The 13,337-nt window shown below is 52.1% G+C and overlaps 1 protein-coding gene across 13 annotated transcripts; it reads left to right on the plus strand.

The window, feature by feature from the left end:
* Positions 1-316: 316 nt before the first annotated feature.
* BAG6 (BCL2-associated athanogene 6) lies at positions 317-12,754 on the plus strand. 13 transcript variants are annotated; one of them, XM_012653719.1, is made up of 26 exons: positions 327-612; positions 1,239-1,359; positions 2,831-2,948; positions 3,065-3,261; positions 3,504-3,557; positions 4,097-4,171; positions 4,778-5,016; positions 5,529-5,658; positions 6,126-6,323; positions 6,524-6,776; positions 7,097-7,201; positions 7,312-7,419; positions 7,542-7,654; positions 7,760-7,847; positions 8,038-8,321; positions 9,371-9,656; positions 9,823-9,992; positions 10,172-10,225; positions 10,368-10,470; positions 10,562-10,686; positions 10,861-11,007; positions 11,108-11,167; positions 11,276-11,419; positions 11,504-11,611; positions 12,146-12,292; positions 12,577-12,749. In XM_012653719.1, the coding sequence occupies exons 2-26, from the start codon at positions 1,252-1,254 to the stop codon at positions 12,670-12,672; spliced, it is 3,510 nt and encodes a 1,169-aa protein (XP_012509173.1). In that variant the 5' UTR covers positions 327-612; positions 1,239-1,251; the 3' UTR covers positions 12,673-12,749. The 13 variants fall into 13 exon arrangements, with proteins under 13 accessions (XP_012509182.1, XP_012509173.1, XP_012509177.1 ...); XM_012653723.1 differs by having other exon boundaries at positions 7,763-7,847; XM_012653724.1 differs by having other exon boundaries at positions 7,124-7,201.
* Positions 12,755-13,337: the final 583 nt, after the last annotated feature.

The following is a 13,337-nucleotide window of genomic DNA, read 5'->3' on the forward strand; positions in this document are numbered from 1 at the left end:
CCCCAACCGCCTATGGAAAGGCTGACTTCCGGAGGCGCTGAAGGAAGGGCGAAGCGAGGGCGACAGTGAAAGACAGAGTTTTAGGTGGCTAGGATAGTGCCGCCTGAAATTCTCGGTCTGCCAAGACTTTAACATAGTTTAACGAGGCATAATGCCAAATCCCCAAACTTCCAAGTTCATACAACCGTCCGTAGTCTTTTTTTAGGTAGTTGTAGAGTTCCACGCGGTAATTTTTTTTTCAGGCATTTATAGCGGCCGCCTCAACCTTCTATTGCTCAAGCGCGCGCACAAGAAAAGTGAACGCCGCCAGAGCGGGTGGGGCGTGCTTAAGTGTGCACGCATGCGTAGTGCGACGCACGCAGGCGCAGTACGGTCCCCTGGGCGACGGCGGCAGCGGCTCCTCGGGGTGCTCGGCTACCTCCCATCTAGGCCGGCCCCGGCCCGTCTCGCCCCCAGGAACTCACTGTTTGGGGCTGCGGATTTTCTCGTCGTGCCCCACAAACGTAAAGCTTGGGGACCTGGGGGCCGGAAGTACCGCCTCGAGATCCCCAAATACTATCGGGGAAACGGAAGTGGCCGTAGGTGGCAGGTTGGGGGAGACCGGAAGTGACGGTACCGTGGGGAATTCGGGGGCGGAGCCGCGGAGTGGTGCTGGTGGTGGTGGTGGTGTGTGTATGTGTTTGGTTGGTTATGTGTTGGTCGCGCCGCTTTACTGGAACACTGTAGGAAGGCGGAAGAGGGGGGCAGTAAGCTAGCCGGTCGGGCCCCCCCCCGTGAGTGTTTGCCGTGTCGGGCTTGTGATTTAGGCGGGTTTGATGGGCGTGGCGCGCGTGTGAGAAACCACACTTTCTACAGTCTGGCGGTACCCCCGCTCTCGTGTTGTCCCAGTAATTGCCGACCTCGACCCTTGTCCTATCGTGACCAGTGATGACACTGGTCTGGTCTCGTGCTTCCGTCCCTGCTTCCTAACCCAACTGGCCCTGCCTTATTGTGATTGGCGTCGTGGAGCCCCTCCCACCTCCCGTCTTCCAGGTCCCTATGCCGTCGATCTCCTGCCCTTTGTGTTTCTCTCCCTGTGCCCCGGAATCAGAAGGGGGATGGGGGCGGGTGTGAGTGTGTGTGCCTGTGCGGGAGAAACTTTTTAGGTATGGGGGCGGGGATTCATGCCAGGGAGGCTTCCGGGTATACAAAATCTGCTCTAGGCGACAGCGAGCCTCCCTCCCTTCGTTCTTCCTTAGAGAGCTGTCGGCCATGGAGCCCAGTGATAGTACCAGTACTGCTGTGGATGAGCCTGATAGCCTGGAGGTGCTGGTGAAGACCCTGGACTCTCAAACTCGGACCTTTATTGTGGGGGCCCAGGTGAGACACCAATACTTCTGGAAGACACCTCTTGTAGGCCCCTTAGCCTGAGGGATGAGCCTGATTTTCTGGTCCACAAGTTTTCTTTTCACTGATTCCTTTGTTCATATTCTAGAAAGAACATTTTCTGATGTTTTTTGTTGAATGAGAGGGTATGGTTTCTGTTGAGTGAGGCTGATTTTGTTCTACCTTCCTTCGCCTTGATAGAACTGAATGTCCAGGGAAATACAGAGGAAGGAGACATCTGTATGTCGTCATTATGGGTGGACCCCAGCCCAAAGGGGCAGACATAGCTCCTGCCTTTGAGAAGGGAAATGACATAGGGACCCCCCAAACAAGTGTGTCTTGTAAATAGAAATTGGTCAGGTCTTTACTGCGTTTTTAAAGGTTGGAATCAGAATCCATAATGAAGATAGAGCCTTAATAGACTGTTGAGTGGAATTACTAATATCTGTGACATAGTTTGAATCTCTGGAACTTAATGCCTTGACCACAGCTACCTATATCTTTACTCCTGTTATACTTGGAGACAAAATTGTGTGTGGGTTGGTCTATGGTTTTCTAAAACATAGTATTACATGTATTTAAGAAAGTCAAATAGGCTTTCGATTAGATGTATATAAACATTCTGGTACTTTCCAAAAGTCAGTTGTCCAGTTAGGAAAAATGTTTTTTTTTTTGCTACTTTCTTACCACCTTCTTGGTTAGTCTTTCTTCCTTTAACCTGATTCCCTACCCCATCATCTTTGCCATTGTTTTTATCTTGGAGATTACAGGGTTGTCTGTGGTAAATAAATTCCTAGTATCATTTTGTGTTTAAGAAGAGGTCACTGGTATCTTTAGGCACATATTTCCCTGAGAGCCAGGAAGAGGAGAGAAGGGACTGTCCAGTTGGCTTTTTTGTTTTTTGTCCATGTTATTTTTTCTGGACCTGTTAACCTATTACTTGTTAAGTGTGTTGTCTGTATTTTGACAGGTGTTGTCTCAGGGGTTTGCACGGTAACTGTCTCACAGTCAAGACAAATAAGTAGTGATTCTATGATGGTTTTTATCCCTCATGTCCACAAGTTAGTTGTCCCTCTTCTATTCTTCCTTTTTCTCCATTCTCTGATTCTTTTTTTTTTTTTTTTTGAGACAGAGTCTTGCTCTGTTGCCTGGGCTAGAGTGCCATGACATCAGCCTAGCTCACAGCAACCTCAGACTCCTGGGCGCAAGCGATCCTCCTGCCTCAGCCTCCCGAGTAGCTGGGACTACAGGCATGCACCAGCATGCCTGGCTAATTTTTTCTATGTATTTTTAGTTGTACAGCTAATTTCTTTATATCTTTAGTAGAGACGGGATCTTGCTCTTGCTCAGGCTGGTCTCGAACTCCTGCGCGCCTCAGCCTCCCAGAGTGCTAGGATTACAGGCGTGAGCCACCACGCCTGGCCTCCATTCTCTGTTTCTTACGTACATCTTTTCTTCCTTGCAGATGAATGTAAAAGAGTTTAAGGAGCACATTGCTGCCTCTGTCAGTATCCCATCTGAGAAACAACGGCTCATCTACCAGGGCCGAGTTCTGCAAGATGATAAGAAGCTCCAGGAATACAGTAAGGGGTTTGGGGAGGCAGTCCAGAGGTTGAGGCTGCTGTCCAGATGGATGAGCTGAGGCCATGGGTTTACCTGGTTATACAATGTTTTGGTGTGTGTCTTATTTTTCCTGCAGATGTTGGGGGAAAGGTTATCCACCTGGTGGAACGGGCTCCTCCTCAAACTCAGCTCCCTTCTGGGGCATCTTCTGGGACAGGGTCTGCCTCAGCCACCCATGGTGGGGGACCCTCACCTGGTACTCGGGGGCCTGGGGCCTCTGTTCATGACCGGAATGCCAACAGCTATGTCATGGTTGGAACCTTCAATCTTCCTGTAAGCTTATGTTTCACAGGGGAGAGTTTTGGTGGGGGAAGGGTAGCTTTGGTTGTGGTAGCAGCAGGGCGTTCATAAGATAGGTGTCTTAGTCTTTAGATTGGGTTTGTAAGGCCCTGTGGTCTGATACTAGTCTCAGTCTTTGAGAAGAAAAGGGGATGGGACTCCAGAGAATGAATTGAAAGCGTGGAGGCCTTAGTGTTTGGCTTCTCCCAGAGCAACTTCCCTTACCCTTTCCCCAGAGTGACGGCTCTGCTGTGGATGTTCACATCAACATGGAACAGGCCCCGATTCAGGTATTGAGGGGCCTGGGAGGGTCAGGGAAGGGGATCTGGGAGAAGGAGGCTGTGAGGTGGGGATGGACCTGGTTTAGTAGGTGGTAGAGCTCATGGCTTCATCTCAAACCTGCCTTGAACAAGAGGCCAAGTGGGGAGGATTGCTTGAGCCCAGGAGTTTGAGACCAGCCTGGGCAACATAGTGACACCCTGTCTTTAAGAAAATGAAAAAAAAATTAGCTGGGTGTGGTGGTGCACGCCTGTAGTCCCAGCTGCTCAGGAGGCTGAGGTGGGAGGATTGCTTAGCCCAGGAGTTTGAGACCAGCCTGGGCAACATAGCGAGACCCTGTCTTTAAAAAAATGAAAAAAAATTAGCTGGATGTAGTGGCACACACCTGTAGTCCCAGCTCCTCGGGAGGCTGAGATGGGAGGATTGCTTGAGCCTGGGAGTTTGAGGTTACAGTGAGCTATGATTGTGCCACTACACTGCAGCCTGGGTGACAGAATGAGACCCCATCTCTTAAAAAAAAAAAAATCTGATCATCCCTTTCTTATTATAGAGTGAGCCCCGGGTACGGCTGGTGATGGCTCAGCACATGATCAGAGATATACAGACCTTACTATCTCGGATGGAGGTATGTGGGCAAGGCTGGCTCAGGTCTCTTCCCACCCTCCCTCCCCCTTTTCTCTCAGCTGGGGGTGGGGTCTTGACTGACTACATCCACAAAATTCAGCGTTCCTAATCTGGTCTCTTCTCTACAATGTTCATTGTCTTGGGCAGAAAAAGTATCTTTGTGGGTCTATCTTGTTCCTGCCAGTCCTCTTGGTGCCTGGTATCTGGGAAGTTTGCGTCAGACTTGTCAGATAACTCTTATAGCATCTCTTTTCAATTAAAGATGGATTCTATACTTTTTAATTTAATTATCATGCTCTTTATTGGCATGTCCTAATTTCATTAATTATGGTTGCAGCTGCAACCTGTGACCTTTTCCTCTCTTGTGTAGATTAGGAAATTCCTATCCTTTCTTGGTAGTTTATTTACAGATATTACGGATATTTATTGTTCATTTAATTTGTGCTAGTCTTATGCTAGTTGCTAGAGAGTCAAAGATACAGATGCAGAGCTCTGCTTTCAGGAAGCATAGTTACAACACCACCTCTACTCAGTCTCCTTTGACCTGGGTAATCTTCTGCAGCAGTCTCATCCTGCCTTTGGTGTCCTCACTCTTCCCCACCTTCAGTGTCGAGGGGGTCCCCAAGTGCAGCACAGTCAGCCACCCCCACAGATGCCGACTGCGGCCCCGGAGCCAGTAGCCTTGAGCTCTCAGACATCAGAACCAGTCGAAAGTGAAGTGCCTCCTCGGGAGCCCATGGAGGCAGAAGAAGTGGAAGAGCGTGCCCCAGCACAGAGCCCGGAGCTCACCCCTTCTGGCCCGGCCCCAGCAGGCCCAGCACCTGCCTCAGAGACAAATGCGCCCAAGTGAGAGGTGGAGGGAACCTTTTGGGTGGTGAATGAGGGATTCCGAGTGACATATGAGGATCAGCAGGGGAATGGTGGGAGGGGAAGGATTGCTAGGAGGTCTTACTCGTAGGGTTAGCATTGAGGGGCAGGGAGGGTCTCTTGGTGCAGGTAAATGAGGTCAGGCAGCTGAGCAGAAGCACTGCTTTTTCTGGGGCCAGGAAATCCAAATGGTGCCTCCTGAGCCTGATCAAAATTCTCTTCCCTGGGTTCACATAAACCCCATCTCTTTTTTAGAGTTAGTTTCTCACCATTATAAGTACAGGATTGTGTTGGGGTGGGTGGGAGCAGTTCATTTTCTTCCCCTCTTCTCGTGGATGGGAGTAAAGAACAGAAGCTTTACTAGTCTGGGAAGGGATTGAGTCAAGGCTCTGGGAGGCCAGGGAGGGACAGGGCAGATGTGGTCTCTATTGACTGCAAGGTCGGGAATCTGAGGAGAGCCATGGCTTACTGTCCCTTGGGGTTGTCCACAGCCATCCTTCCCCTGCGGAGTATGTCGAGGTGCTCCAAGAGCTGCAGCGGCTGGAGAGTCGTCTCCAGCCCTTCCTGCAGCGCTACTATGAGGTTCTGGGCACTGCTGCCACCACGGACTACAACAACAATGTGAGCTCTTTGATGGCCCTGCCCCTCTCCTGAACCCCAGTGCTCCCGAAACAGAACAGCCTGAAATACAGATAACCCCTCCCTTCCCTCCAAAAACATTGCAACAAAATGATTTCCCTCTAGATATGTAAGTGATCTTTTATTCCCTTACAGAGGTGGTGATAATTTTTGCCATAACCAGTGTCCTTGCACCCCTCGTGCCCCTGAGTGAATTATTTAGGAAGTTTATGAAGTATGGGAGATTAGTAGATGATAGTTTATTGATTCATGGTACTATGTTTTTATAGGAAGTTTTTATGTGTATAAAATAGAATTTATTTGCAAAGATTTGGTCTATGCAGAAGCTTCCAAGGACAAAACAACTGAAGGTTTAGAGGACATTGTATTTTCAGAAGTCATTATTGCTTTTGTTAGTGAGATGGGCTTAATATTTTATGCCTTTCTGTTTTGGTCGGGGTGGGACACAGCATGAGGGCCGGGAGGAGGATCAGCGGCTGATCAACTTAGTGGGGGAGAGCCTGCGGCTGCTGGGCAACACCTTCGTGGCATTGTCTGACCTGCGCTGCAACCTGGCCTGTGCACCCCCACGACACCTGCATGTGGTCCGGCCCATGTCTCACTACACCACCCCCATGGTGCTCCAGCAGGCAGCCATTCCCATCCAGGTGGGTTAGAGGGAGCCTGGCTCGAGGGGGATTGGTGGGGTGTTGGTGGCATGACCCAGGGTAGCTAGAAAGGAGGCTAGAAAGACTTTGGAAGCACATGGTGCTGAAGAATGGGGGAGAATTTAGAGGTATATCGTGGAGTGCTCTGGGTTAGGCTTTTGTGTTTTTCTCACTTCTGCCTGCCCATCTGTCTTCTCCAGATCAATGTGGGGACCACTGTGACTATGACAGGGAATGGGACTCGGCCCCCCCCAACTCCCAATGCGGAGGCACCTCCCCCTGGTCCTGGGCAGACCTCGTCCCTGGCTCCGTCTTCTGCCACTGTTGAGTCCTCAAATGAGGGGGCTCCCCCGCCAGGGCCAGCTCCCCCGCCAGCCACCAGCCACCCAAGGGTCATCCGGATTTCCCACCAGAGTGTGGAACCCGTGGTCATGATGCACATGAACATTCAAGGTGAGTTAGATCAATTGCTGGCAGTGAGGAACAACTCGGCGAGGGAGGTTGGTGCCGAGGTGTGAGGGGAAAGAGTGGGGAAGGAAGAGGGCAGCGCTCGCAGTGACAGCGGAGGGACCAGAGCTGGAACTTTAGCTTGCATGTGTGGCGAGGGGCAGGAGGAAACCGCTTTGTCCTTGGAGATGTGTTTGCGTGCTGAAGGGAACATTTCCTCCCTGTCTAGATGGAGGGAAAGGCAGGCCTTCTGGTTGGGGCATTAGGGCCTGAAGGACGGCTGATCTCAGGAGGATACAGTTAGGCCTTGGCCCTGCCTGTCTCAGGGCCACTCTCTCTGTCTCCCTGCCCAGATTCTGGCACACAGCCCGGTGGTGTTCCGAGTGCTCCCACTGGCCCCCTAGGACCCCCTGGTCATGGCCAGACCCTGGGTAAGAGTGAGGGCATCAGAGCAGGCTGAGCTCTGGGTAGAGAAGGGGAAGGGCGAAGTGGGTGGGTTGAAGGGGTCCAGGTTCAAGGTTACATCAGACCCACCCCCCAGGCTCCACCCTCATCCAGCTGCCCTCCCTGCCCCCTGAGTTCATGCACGCCGTCGCCCACCAGATCACTCATCAGGCCATGGTGGCAGCTGTTGCCTCCGCGGCCGCAGGTAACGACCTGGAAGGGGAGGCCTGGGAGGTGGGACGTAGTCCATGGTGGTGGGTGTCGTCGGCTGGCAGGCAGGGGCCCATCCCTCAGCCTTCTTCGCTCTCTCTCCTTTGCTACCCACAGGACAGCAAGTGCCAGGCTTCCCGACAGCTCCAACCCGAGTGGTGATTGCCCGGCCCACCCCTCCACAGGCTCGGCCTTCCCATCCTGGGGGCCCCCCAGTCTCTGGGGCTCTGGTGAGCAAGGATTGGGAAGTTCCAGTGGGAAAGAGTCTGGGGAGAGAGTCAGTCCTTTGATGGAGCATGGGAGGGGCAGAACTGAAATCCTCCTCTCCTCTCCAGCAGGGCGCTGGGCTGGGCACCAATGCCTCATTGGCCCAGATGGTGAGCGGCCTTGTGGGGCAGCTCCTTATGCAGCCTGTCCTTGTGGGTGAGTTTGCTTTCTTTCCCACCTCACACCTTAAAGTCTGACACTCTCTCCTAGTTTGCTCAGTAGCACTTACCATTTCTTTCCAAATTTTCCTGGTTCTTGCTTTCCTGCTAGAAAGACCAGAACAGGGCTGCTGTAATGTCTTTTATTTGTCTTCAGATTTCAGCTTTCTTCTTTTGGTTACTTACAGCTCAGGGGACTCCAGGAATGGCTCCACCTCCAGCCCCTGCCACTGCTTCAGCCAGTGCTGGCACCACCAACACAGCTACCACAGCTGGCCCTGCCCCAGGGGGACCTGCCCAGCCTCCACCCCCTCAACCATCCACAGCTGATCTTCAGTTCTCTCAGCTCCTAGGGAACCTGCTGGGGCCTGCAGGGCCAGGGACTGGAGGGCCTGGCGTGGCTTCTCCCACCATCACTGTGGCGATGCCTGGTGTCCCTGCCTTTCTCCAGGGCATGACTGACTTCTTGCAGGTTTGTGGCTGGTTTGCCCTTAACGTCTCCCTTCCTGCTGCCCAGCCCAAACTTCTTAGTCCCTCAGCCGCATAATCCGCACGTGACTAGGGCCCATTTTCCTTTAGAGTGTTCTTCCTCTTGTGGATTAGGTGGCTCTGAATCCCAGATGGCTTGACCCATTCTTCCCCTCTTGTTTTGAAGAGCAAGTTCAGCGCATTCAAACATTGTTTTTGGCCAGAGCCCAACAGAATTAGGATGGCATATCTGCTGTGAAAACCACATGCGGACTATTTGCCCTCTCGCTGCTAGCATGGAGACTCAGTGGTTGACTCATGGAGAGGGTGAGCTGGGTGGTGGCACTGGTGCCTTATTGCCATTCTGTAGCCACTTGGTTAGAGCCTGTAGCGACATGTCAGGGGAAGAGACCCTGGGAATTCGTTGACTCCGAGCCCCCCATTTTGGAGATGAGGAAAACGAGGCTTAAGGAAAAAGCAGTAATTAGTGTCATTGTTTTCTGACCTAAACCATTCAGAGCGAGAGAGGTAGGTGGGTAGTTCGGCCTAACTGTACCATTAACATTTCGCTATGAGTATTCTTTTTTTTTTTTTTGAGACAGAGTCTCACTCTGTTGCCCGGAGTAGAGTGCCGTGGCATCAGCCTAGCTCACAGCAACCTCAAACTCCTGAGCTTAAGCAATCCTCCTGCCTCAGCCTCCCGAGTAGCTGGGACTACAGGCATGTGCCACCATGCCCAGCTAATTTTTTTCTATATAGATTTTTAGTTGTCCAAATAATTTCTTTCTATTTTTAGTAGAGACAGGGTGTCGCTCTTGCTCAGGCTGGTCTTGAACTCCTGACCTTCAGCGATCCACCCGCCTTGGCCTCCCAGAGTGCTAGGATTACAGGCGTGAGCCACTGCACCCGGCCTAGCTATGAGTATTCTGCTTTGAGGAGTGAAGACCAGAATATAACTCCCCATCTTACTAGACCCGTTTTTGTGCCCTCTTGATGCCATGTATGCCCTTGTCCCTGTTCTCACCTAACCTTTATTCCTTTTCTGTTTGCCAGGCAACACAGACAGCCCCTCCACCCCCTCCACCTCCTCCACCCCCACCCCCGGAGCAGCAGACCATGCCCCCACCAGGGTCCCCTTCCGGTGGTGCAGGGAGTCCCGGAGGCCTAGGCCTTGAGAGCCTGCCACCGGAGTTCTATACCTCAGTGGTGCAGGGTGTGCTCAGCTCCCTGCTGGGGTCCCTGGGGGCTCGGGCTGGCAGCAGTGAAAGTATCGCTGCCTTCATACAACGCCTCAGTGGATCCAGCAACATCTTTGAGCCTGGAGCTGATGGGGCTCTCGGTGAGCAAAGAGGGGGTGCCTTGGCCTGCTCCAGGAAGGGGCAGCCAGGGGAAGGTAGATGGCCTTTGTTTAGCAGTGTTGCCAAGGTGGGATGAGGTTGATGGGCTGGTGGTCGGTGTGCAGGCCAGGTGGTAAAGGCCATTGCTGACTTCTGCCCCATCCCCAGGATTCTTTGGGGCCCTGCTCTCTCTTCTGTGCCAGAACTTCTCCATGGTGGATGTAGTGATGCTTCTCCATGGGCACTTCCAGCCACTGCAGCGGCTCCAGCCCCAGCTACGATCCTTCTTCCACCAGCACTACCTGGGTGGTCAGGAGCCCACACCCAGTAACATCCGGGTAAATGAAGGCTGGGGGCCCCAGAGTGCTCCCCTGCATGTTCAGTTCCTTATTCCTGATTCTGATTATCTGTTAGCTAAAGCTACAACTGCCCTGCACAAGCCCTGTGCTTGTGGGGGGTAGGGGGGAGCCTTTTGAAGACTAAGGCTTGGAACTAAACCTGTTTTGTTCTCCCGTAGATGGCAACCCACACATTGATCACGGGTCTAGAAGAGTATGTGCGGGAGAGTTTTGTGAGTAACCCTTCTCTACTTCCCTCCTCCCCTGGGTCTGGTCAGGGCAGCTGATATTCCCTACTGTCTCTTCCTCCTCCTCCTCCACTCCCAGTTACTCAAGGTTCCCAATTTTGGAATCTTACTGTGTCTTGTCTCTCAGTCCTTGGTGCAGGTTCAGCCAGGTGTGGACATCATCCGGACAAACCTGGAATTTCTCCAAGAGCAATTTAATAGCATTGCCGCTCATGTGTTGCACTGCACAGGTCAGGGGCTGGTTGGGACAGGGTGAGTGGGGCCTGTTGGATGTGCAGGGCTGCCGGGTGCCAGCATTTCCTCCTTGTGTCTTGCCCACAGACAGTGGATTTGGGGCCCGGTTGCTGGAGTTGTGTAACCAGGGACTGTTTGAATGTCTGGCCCTGAACCTGCACTGCTTGGGGGGACAGCAGATGGAGCTTGCTGCTGTTATCAATGGCCGGATTGTAAGCACTGCCCAGCCCCAGGTCCCTAGCCTTTGTTTCCTGAGTTTTCCATTCTCTTCAGTGTTCTGCAGTTTTCATTGTTTTTCTCTAAACTGCCATCCTGTATTCTGGATCTGATATGTTTCAAAAGCTGGTTGAGCGTTTTGTGTTCCATATCTGCTTTCTGCCCCTCAGCGTCGTATGTCTCGTGGGGTGAATCCCTCTTTGGTGAGCTGGCTGACCACTATGATGGGACTGAGGCTTCAGGTGGTACTGGAGCACATGCCTGTAGGCCCTGATGCCATCCTCAGATACGTTCGCAGGGTTGGCGATCCCCCCCAGGTAAGAGGCTTGTTGGACTGCGGGGTCAGGGGACTTGAGGGAACTGGAGAGATCCAAGAGGGCCTTTTGTGGTCTTCTCCTTCTCTGTCCAATTTCATAGCCACTTCCTGAGGAACCAATGGAAGTTCAAGGAGCAGAAGGAACTTCCCCTGAGCCTCAGGTACCAGGGAGAGGTTGAGGGGCCAGATAATACGGAGTGGAGGGCTGGTGGAGAAAGGCTGGAGGCTGAGAATTCTGAAGCCTGCATCTTCCTACCATCTGACTGCAGCGGGAGAATGCTTCCCCAGCCCCTGGAACAACAGCAGAAGAGGCCATGTCCCGAGGTCCACCTCCTGCTCCTGAGGGAGGCTCCCGAGATGAACAGGATGGAGCTTCAGCTGAGACAGAACCTTGGGCAGCCGCAGTCCCCCCAGTAAGTGTCAGGAGGCAATTTAGTGGGTTAAGGCAGCTGAAAGTTGTGGGAATTAGTAGTACTTTGTAATCTTTTGCTCCCCAGGAATGGGTCCCTATTATCCAGCAGGACATTCAGAGCCAGCGGAAGGTGAAACCGCAGCCCCCTTTGAGCGATGCCTACCTCAGTGGTATGCCTGCTAAGAGACGCAAGGTTGGTTTGCCTCTTCCCTGAGGATCTCTCTCTATCCCAGGTCCCCTGCCATGCTTATAATCAAATCATTCAGAGCTGGGGGAGCTCTTCCTAGTTCAGTCCCCTCATTTAATGAGGAAACTTCTCTGGGATTCAGACTTGCTCATGGTTGTTGCATAACCACACAGAACTTCACCTGAGTCTGCTAGGAGTCCTGTCTTAGTCCCTCAGCTACGTAATTCCCACGTGACTAGGGCCCATTTTCCTTTAGGGTGTGCTTCCTCTTGTGGATTAGGTGGCTCTGAATCCCAGATGGCTTGACCCATTCTTCCCCTCTTATTTTGAAGAGCAAGTTCAGCGCATTCAAACATTGTTTTTGGCCAGAGCCCAACAGAATTAGGATGGCATATCTGCTGTGAAAACCACATGCGGACTATTTTCCCCTCTCGCTGCTAGCATGGAGACTCAGTGGTTGACTCATGGAGAGGGTGAGCTGGGTGGTGGCACTGGATCTGACGTTGATCCTCTTTTCCCTTCCAATTCCCTGTCCCTCAGACGATGCAGGGTGAGGGCCCCCAGCTGCTCCTCTCAGAGGCCGTGAGCCGGGCAGCTAAGGCAGCCGGAGCTCGGCCCCTGACAAGCCCGGAGAGCCTGAGCCGGGACCTGGAGGCACCAGAGGTTCAGGAGAGCTACAGGCAGCAGGTGCCCCCACTTTGAAGCAGAATAGGGATGGTCTAGCGGGAGGGGTTGGGCTAGGGTCTCTCTTGCCTGGATCCCTTCAGAGCTGAACCGGTCGGCTTCGGGCTACCACCTGATGTTCTTAAAGTATTTTTTCCTGGTGGTATCTGGGAAGGCTTGTCAGTACTACCCTGGGCTTTTGACTGTGTGTGATGGGGGAAGTGTTAGCTCCCGGGATGGCCTTGAGTGCTCGCCGGGATCATAGGTTTGGCCAGTGCTCCTCCAACCTGCTTGTTCTCTCTCTCTAGCTCCGGTCTGATATACAAAAACGACTGCAGGAAGACCCCAACTATAGCCCCCAGCGCTTCCCTAATGCCCACCGGGCCTTTGCTGATGATCCCTAGCTCTTTGCTGTAACAGGGGACCATTTCCCCCCTCTTCCTTCACAGTATTTAAGAAATAAAAGTCGGATTTTTCTGGCTGTTTGCCTTTAAATTGTCTTCATTAAGTAGTCTGAGTTAATCTTGTGTGAACTTGTTTTTAACATTAATACTCTTTGATCACTTGAGGCCAGGAGTTCAGGACCAGCCTGAGCAACATAGTTAGACCCCATCTCTTAAAAAAAAGAACAAATACACAACCAGGTGTGTAGTCCCAGCTACTTGGGAAGCTGAGGCAGGATTGCTCAAGCCCAGGAGTTACTGCACTCCAGCTTGGGCGACAGCAAGAAGACCCTGTCTCTAAAAAAGTAATAATGATAAAAATACTGGTTAGGCATATAAGACAGCCCTGTGAGCAGTGTGCACTACCATATTCTGTTCATGGAACACACTAAAATGTTTAAGCCTATTTTTTTTTTTTTTTTGAGACAGACAGAGTCTCACTCTTTTTCCCGGGCTACACTGAGTGCTGTGGCGTCAGCCTAGCTCACAGCAACCTCAAACTCCTGGGCTCAAGTGTTCCTCCTGTCTCAGCCTCTCGGTAGCTGGGACTACAGGCATGCACCACCATACCCGGCTAATTTTTTTTCTATATATTTTTAGTTGTCTGATTAATTTCTTTCTATTTT

This window comes from Propithecus coquereli, unplaced genomic scaffold (assembly GCF_000956105.1).
Source record: "Propithecus coquereli isolate 6110/MARCELLA unplaced genomic scaffold, Pcoq_1.0 Scaffold426, whole genome shotgun sequence".
Taxonomy (NCBI): Eukaryota; Metazoa; Chordata; class Mammalia; order Primates; family Indriidae; genus Propithecus; species Propithecus coquereli.

Coding starts and splice junctions, on each gene's coding strand:
- BAG6 (XM_012653719.1), top strand. CDS start 1,252: ATGGAGCCCAGTGATAGTACCAGTACTGCTGTGGATGAGCCTGATAGC. Junction 7,420..7,541: donor TGTTGCCTCCGCGGCCGCAG/GTAACGACCTGG, acceptor TGCTACCCACAG/GACAGCAAGTGCCAGGCTTC. Junction 11,008..11,107: donor GGGTTGGCGATCCCCCCCAG/GTAAGAGGCTTG, acceptor CCAATTTCATAG/CCACTTCCTGAGGAACCAAT.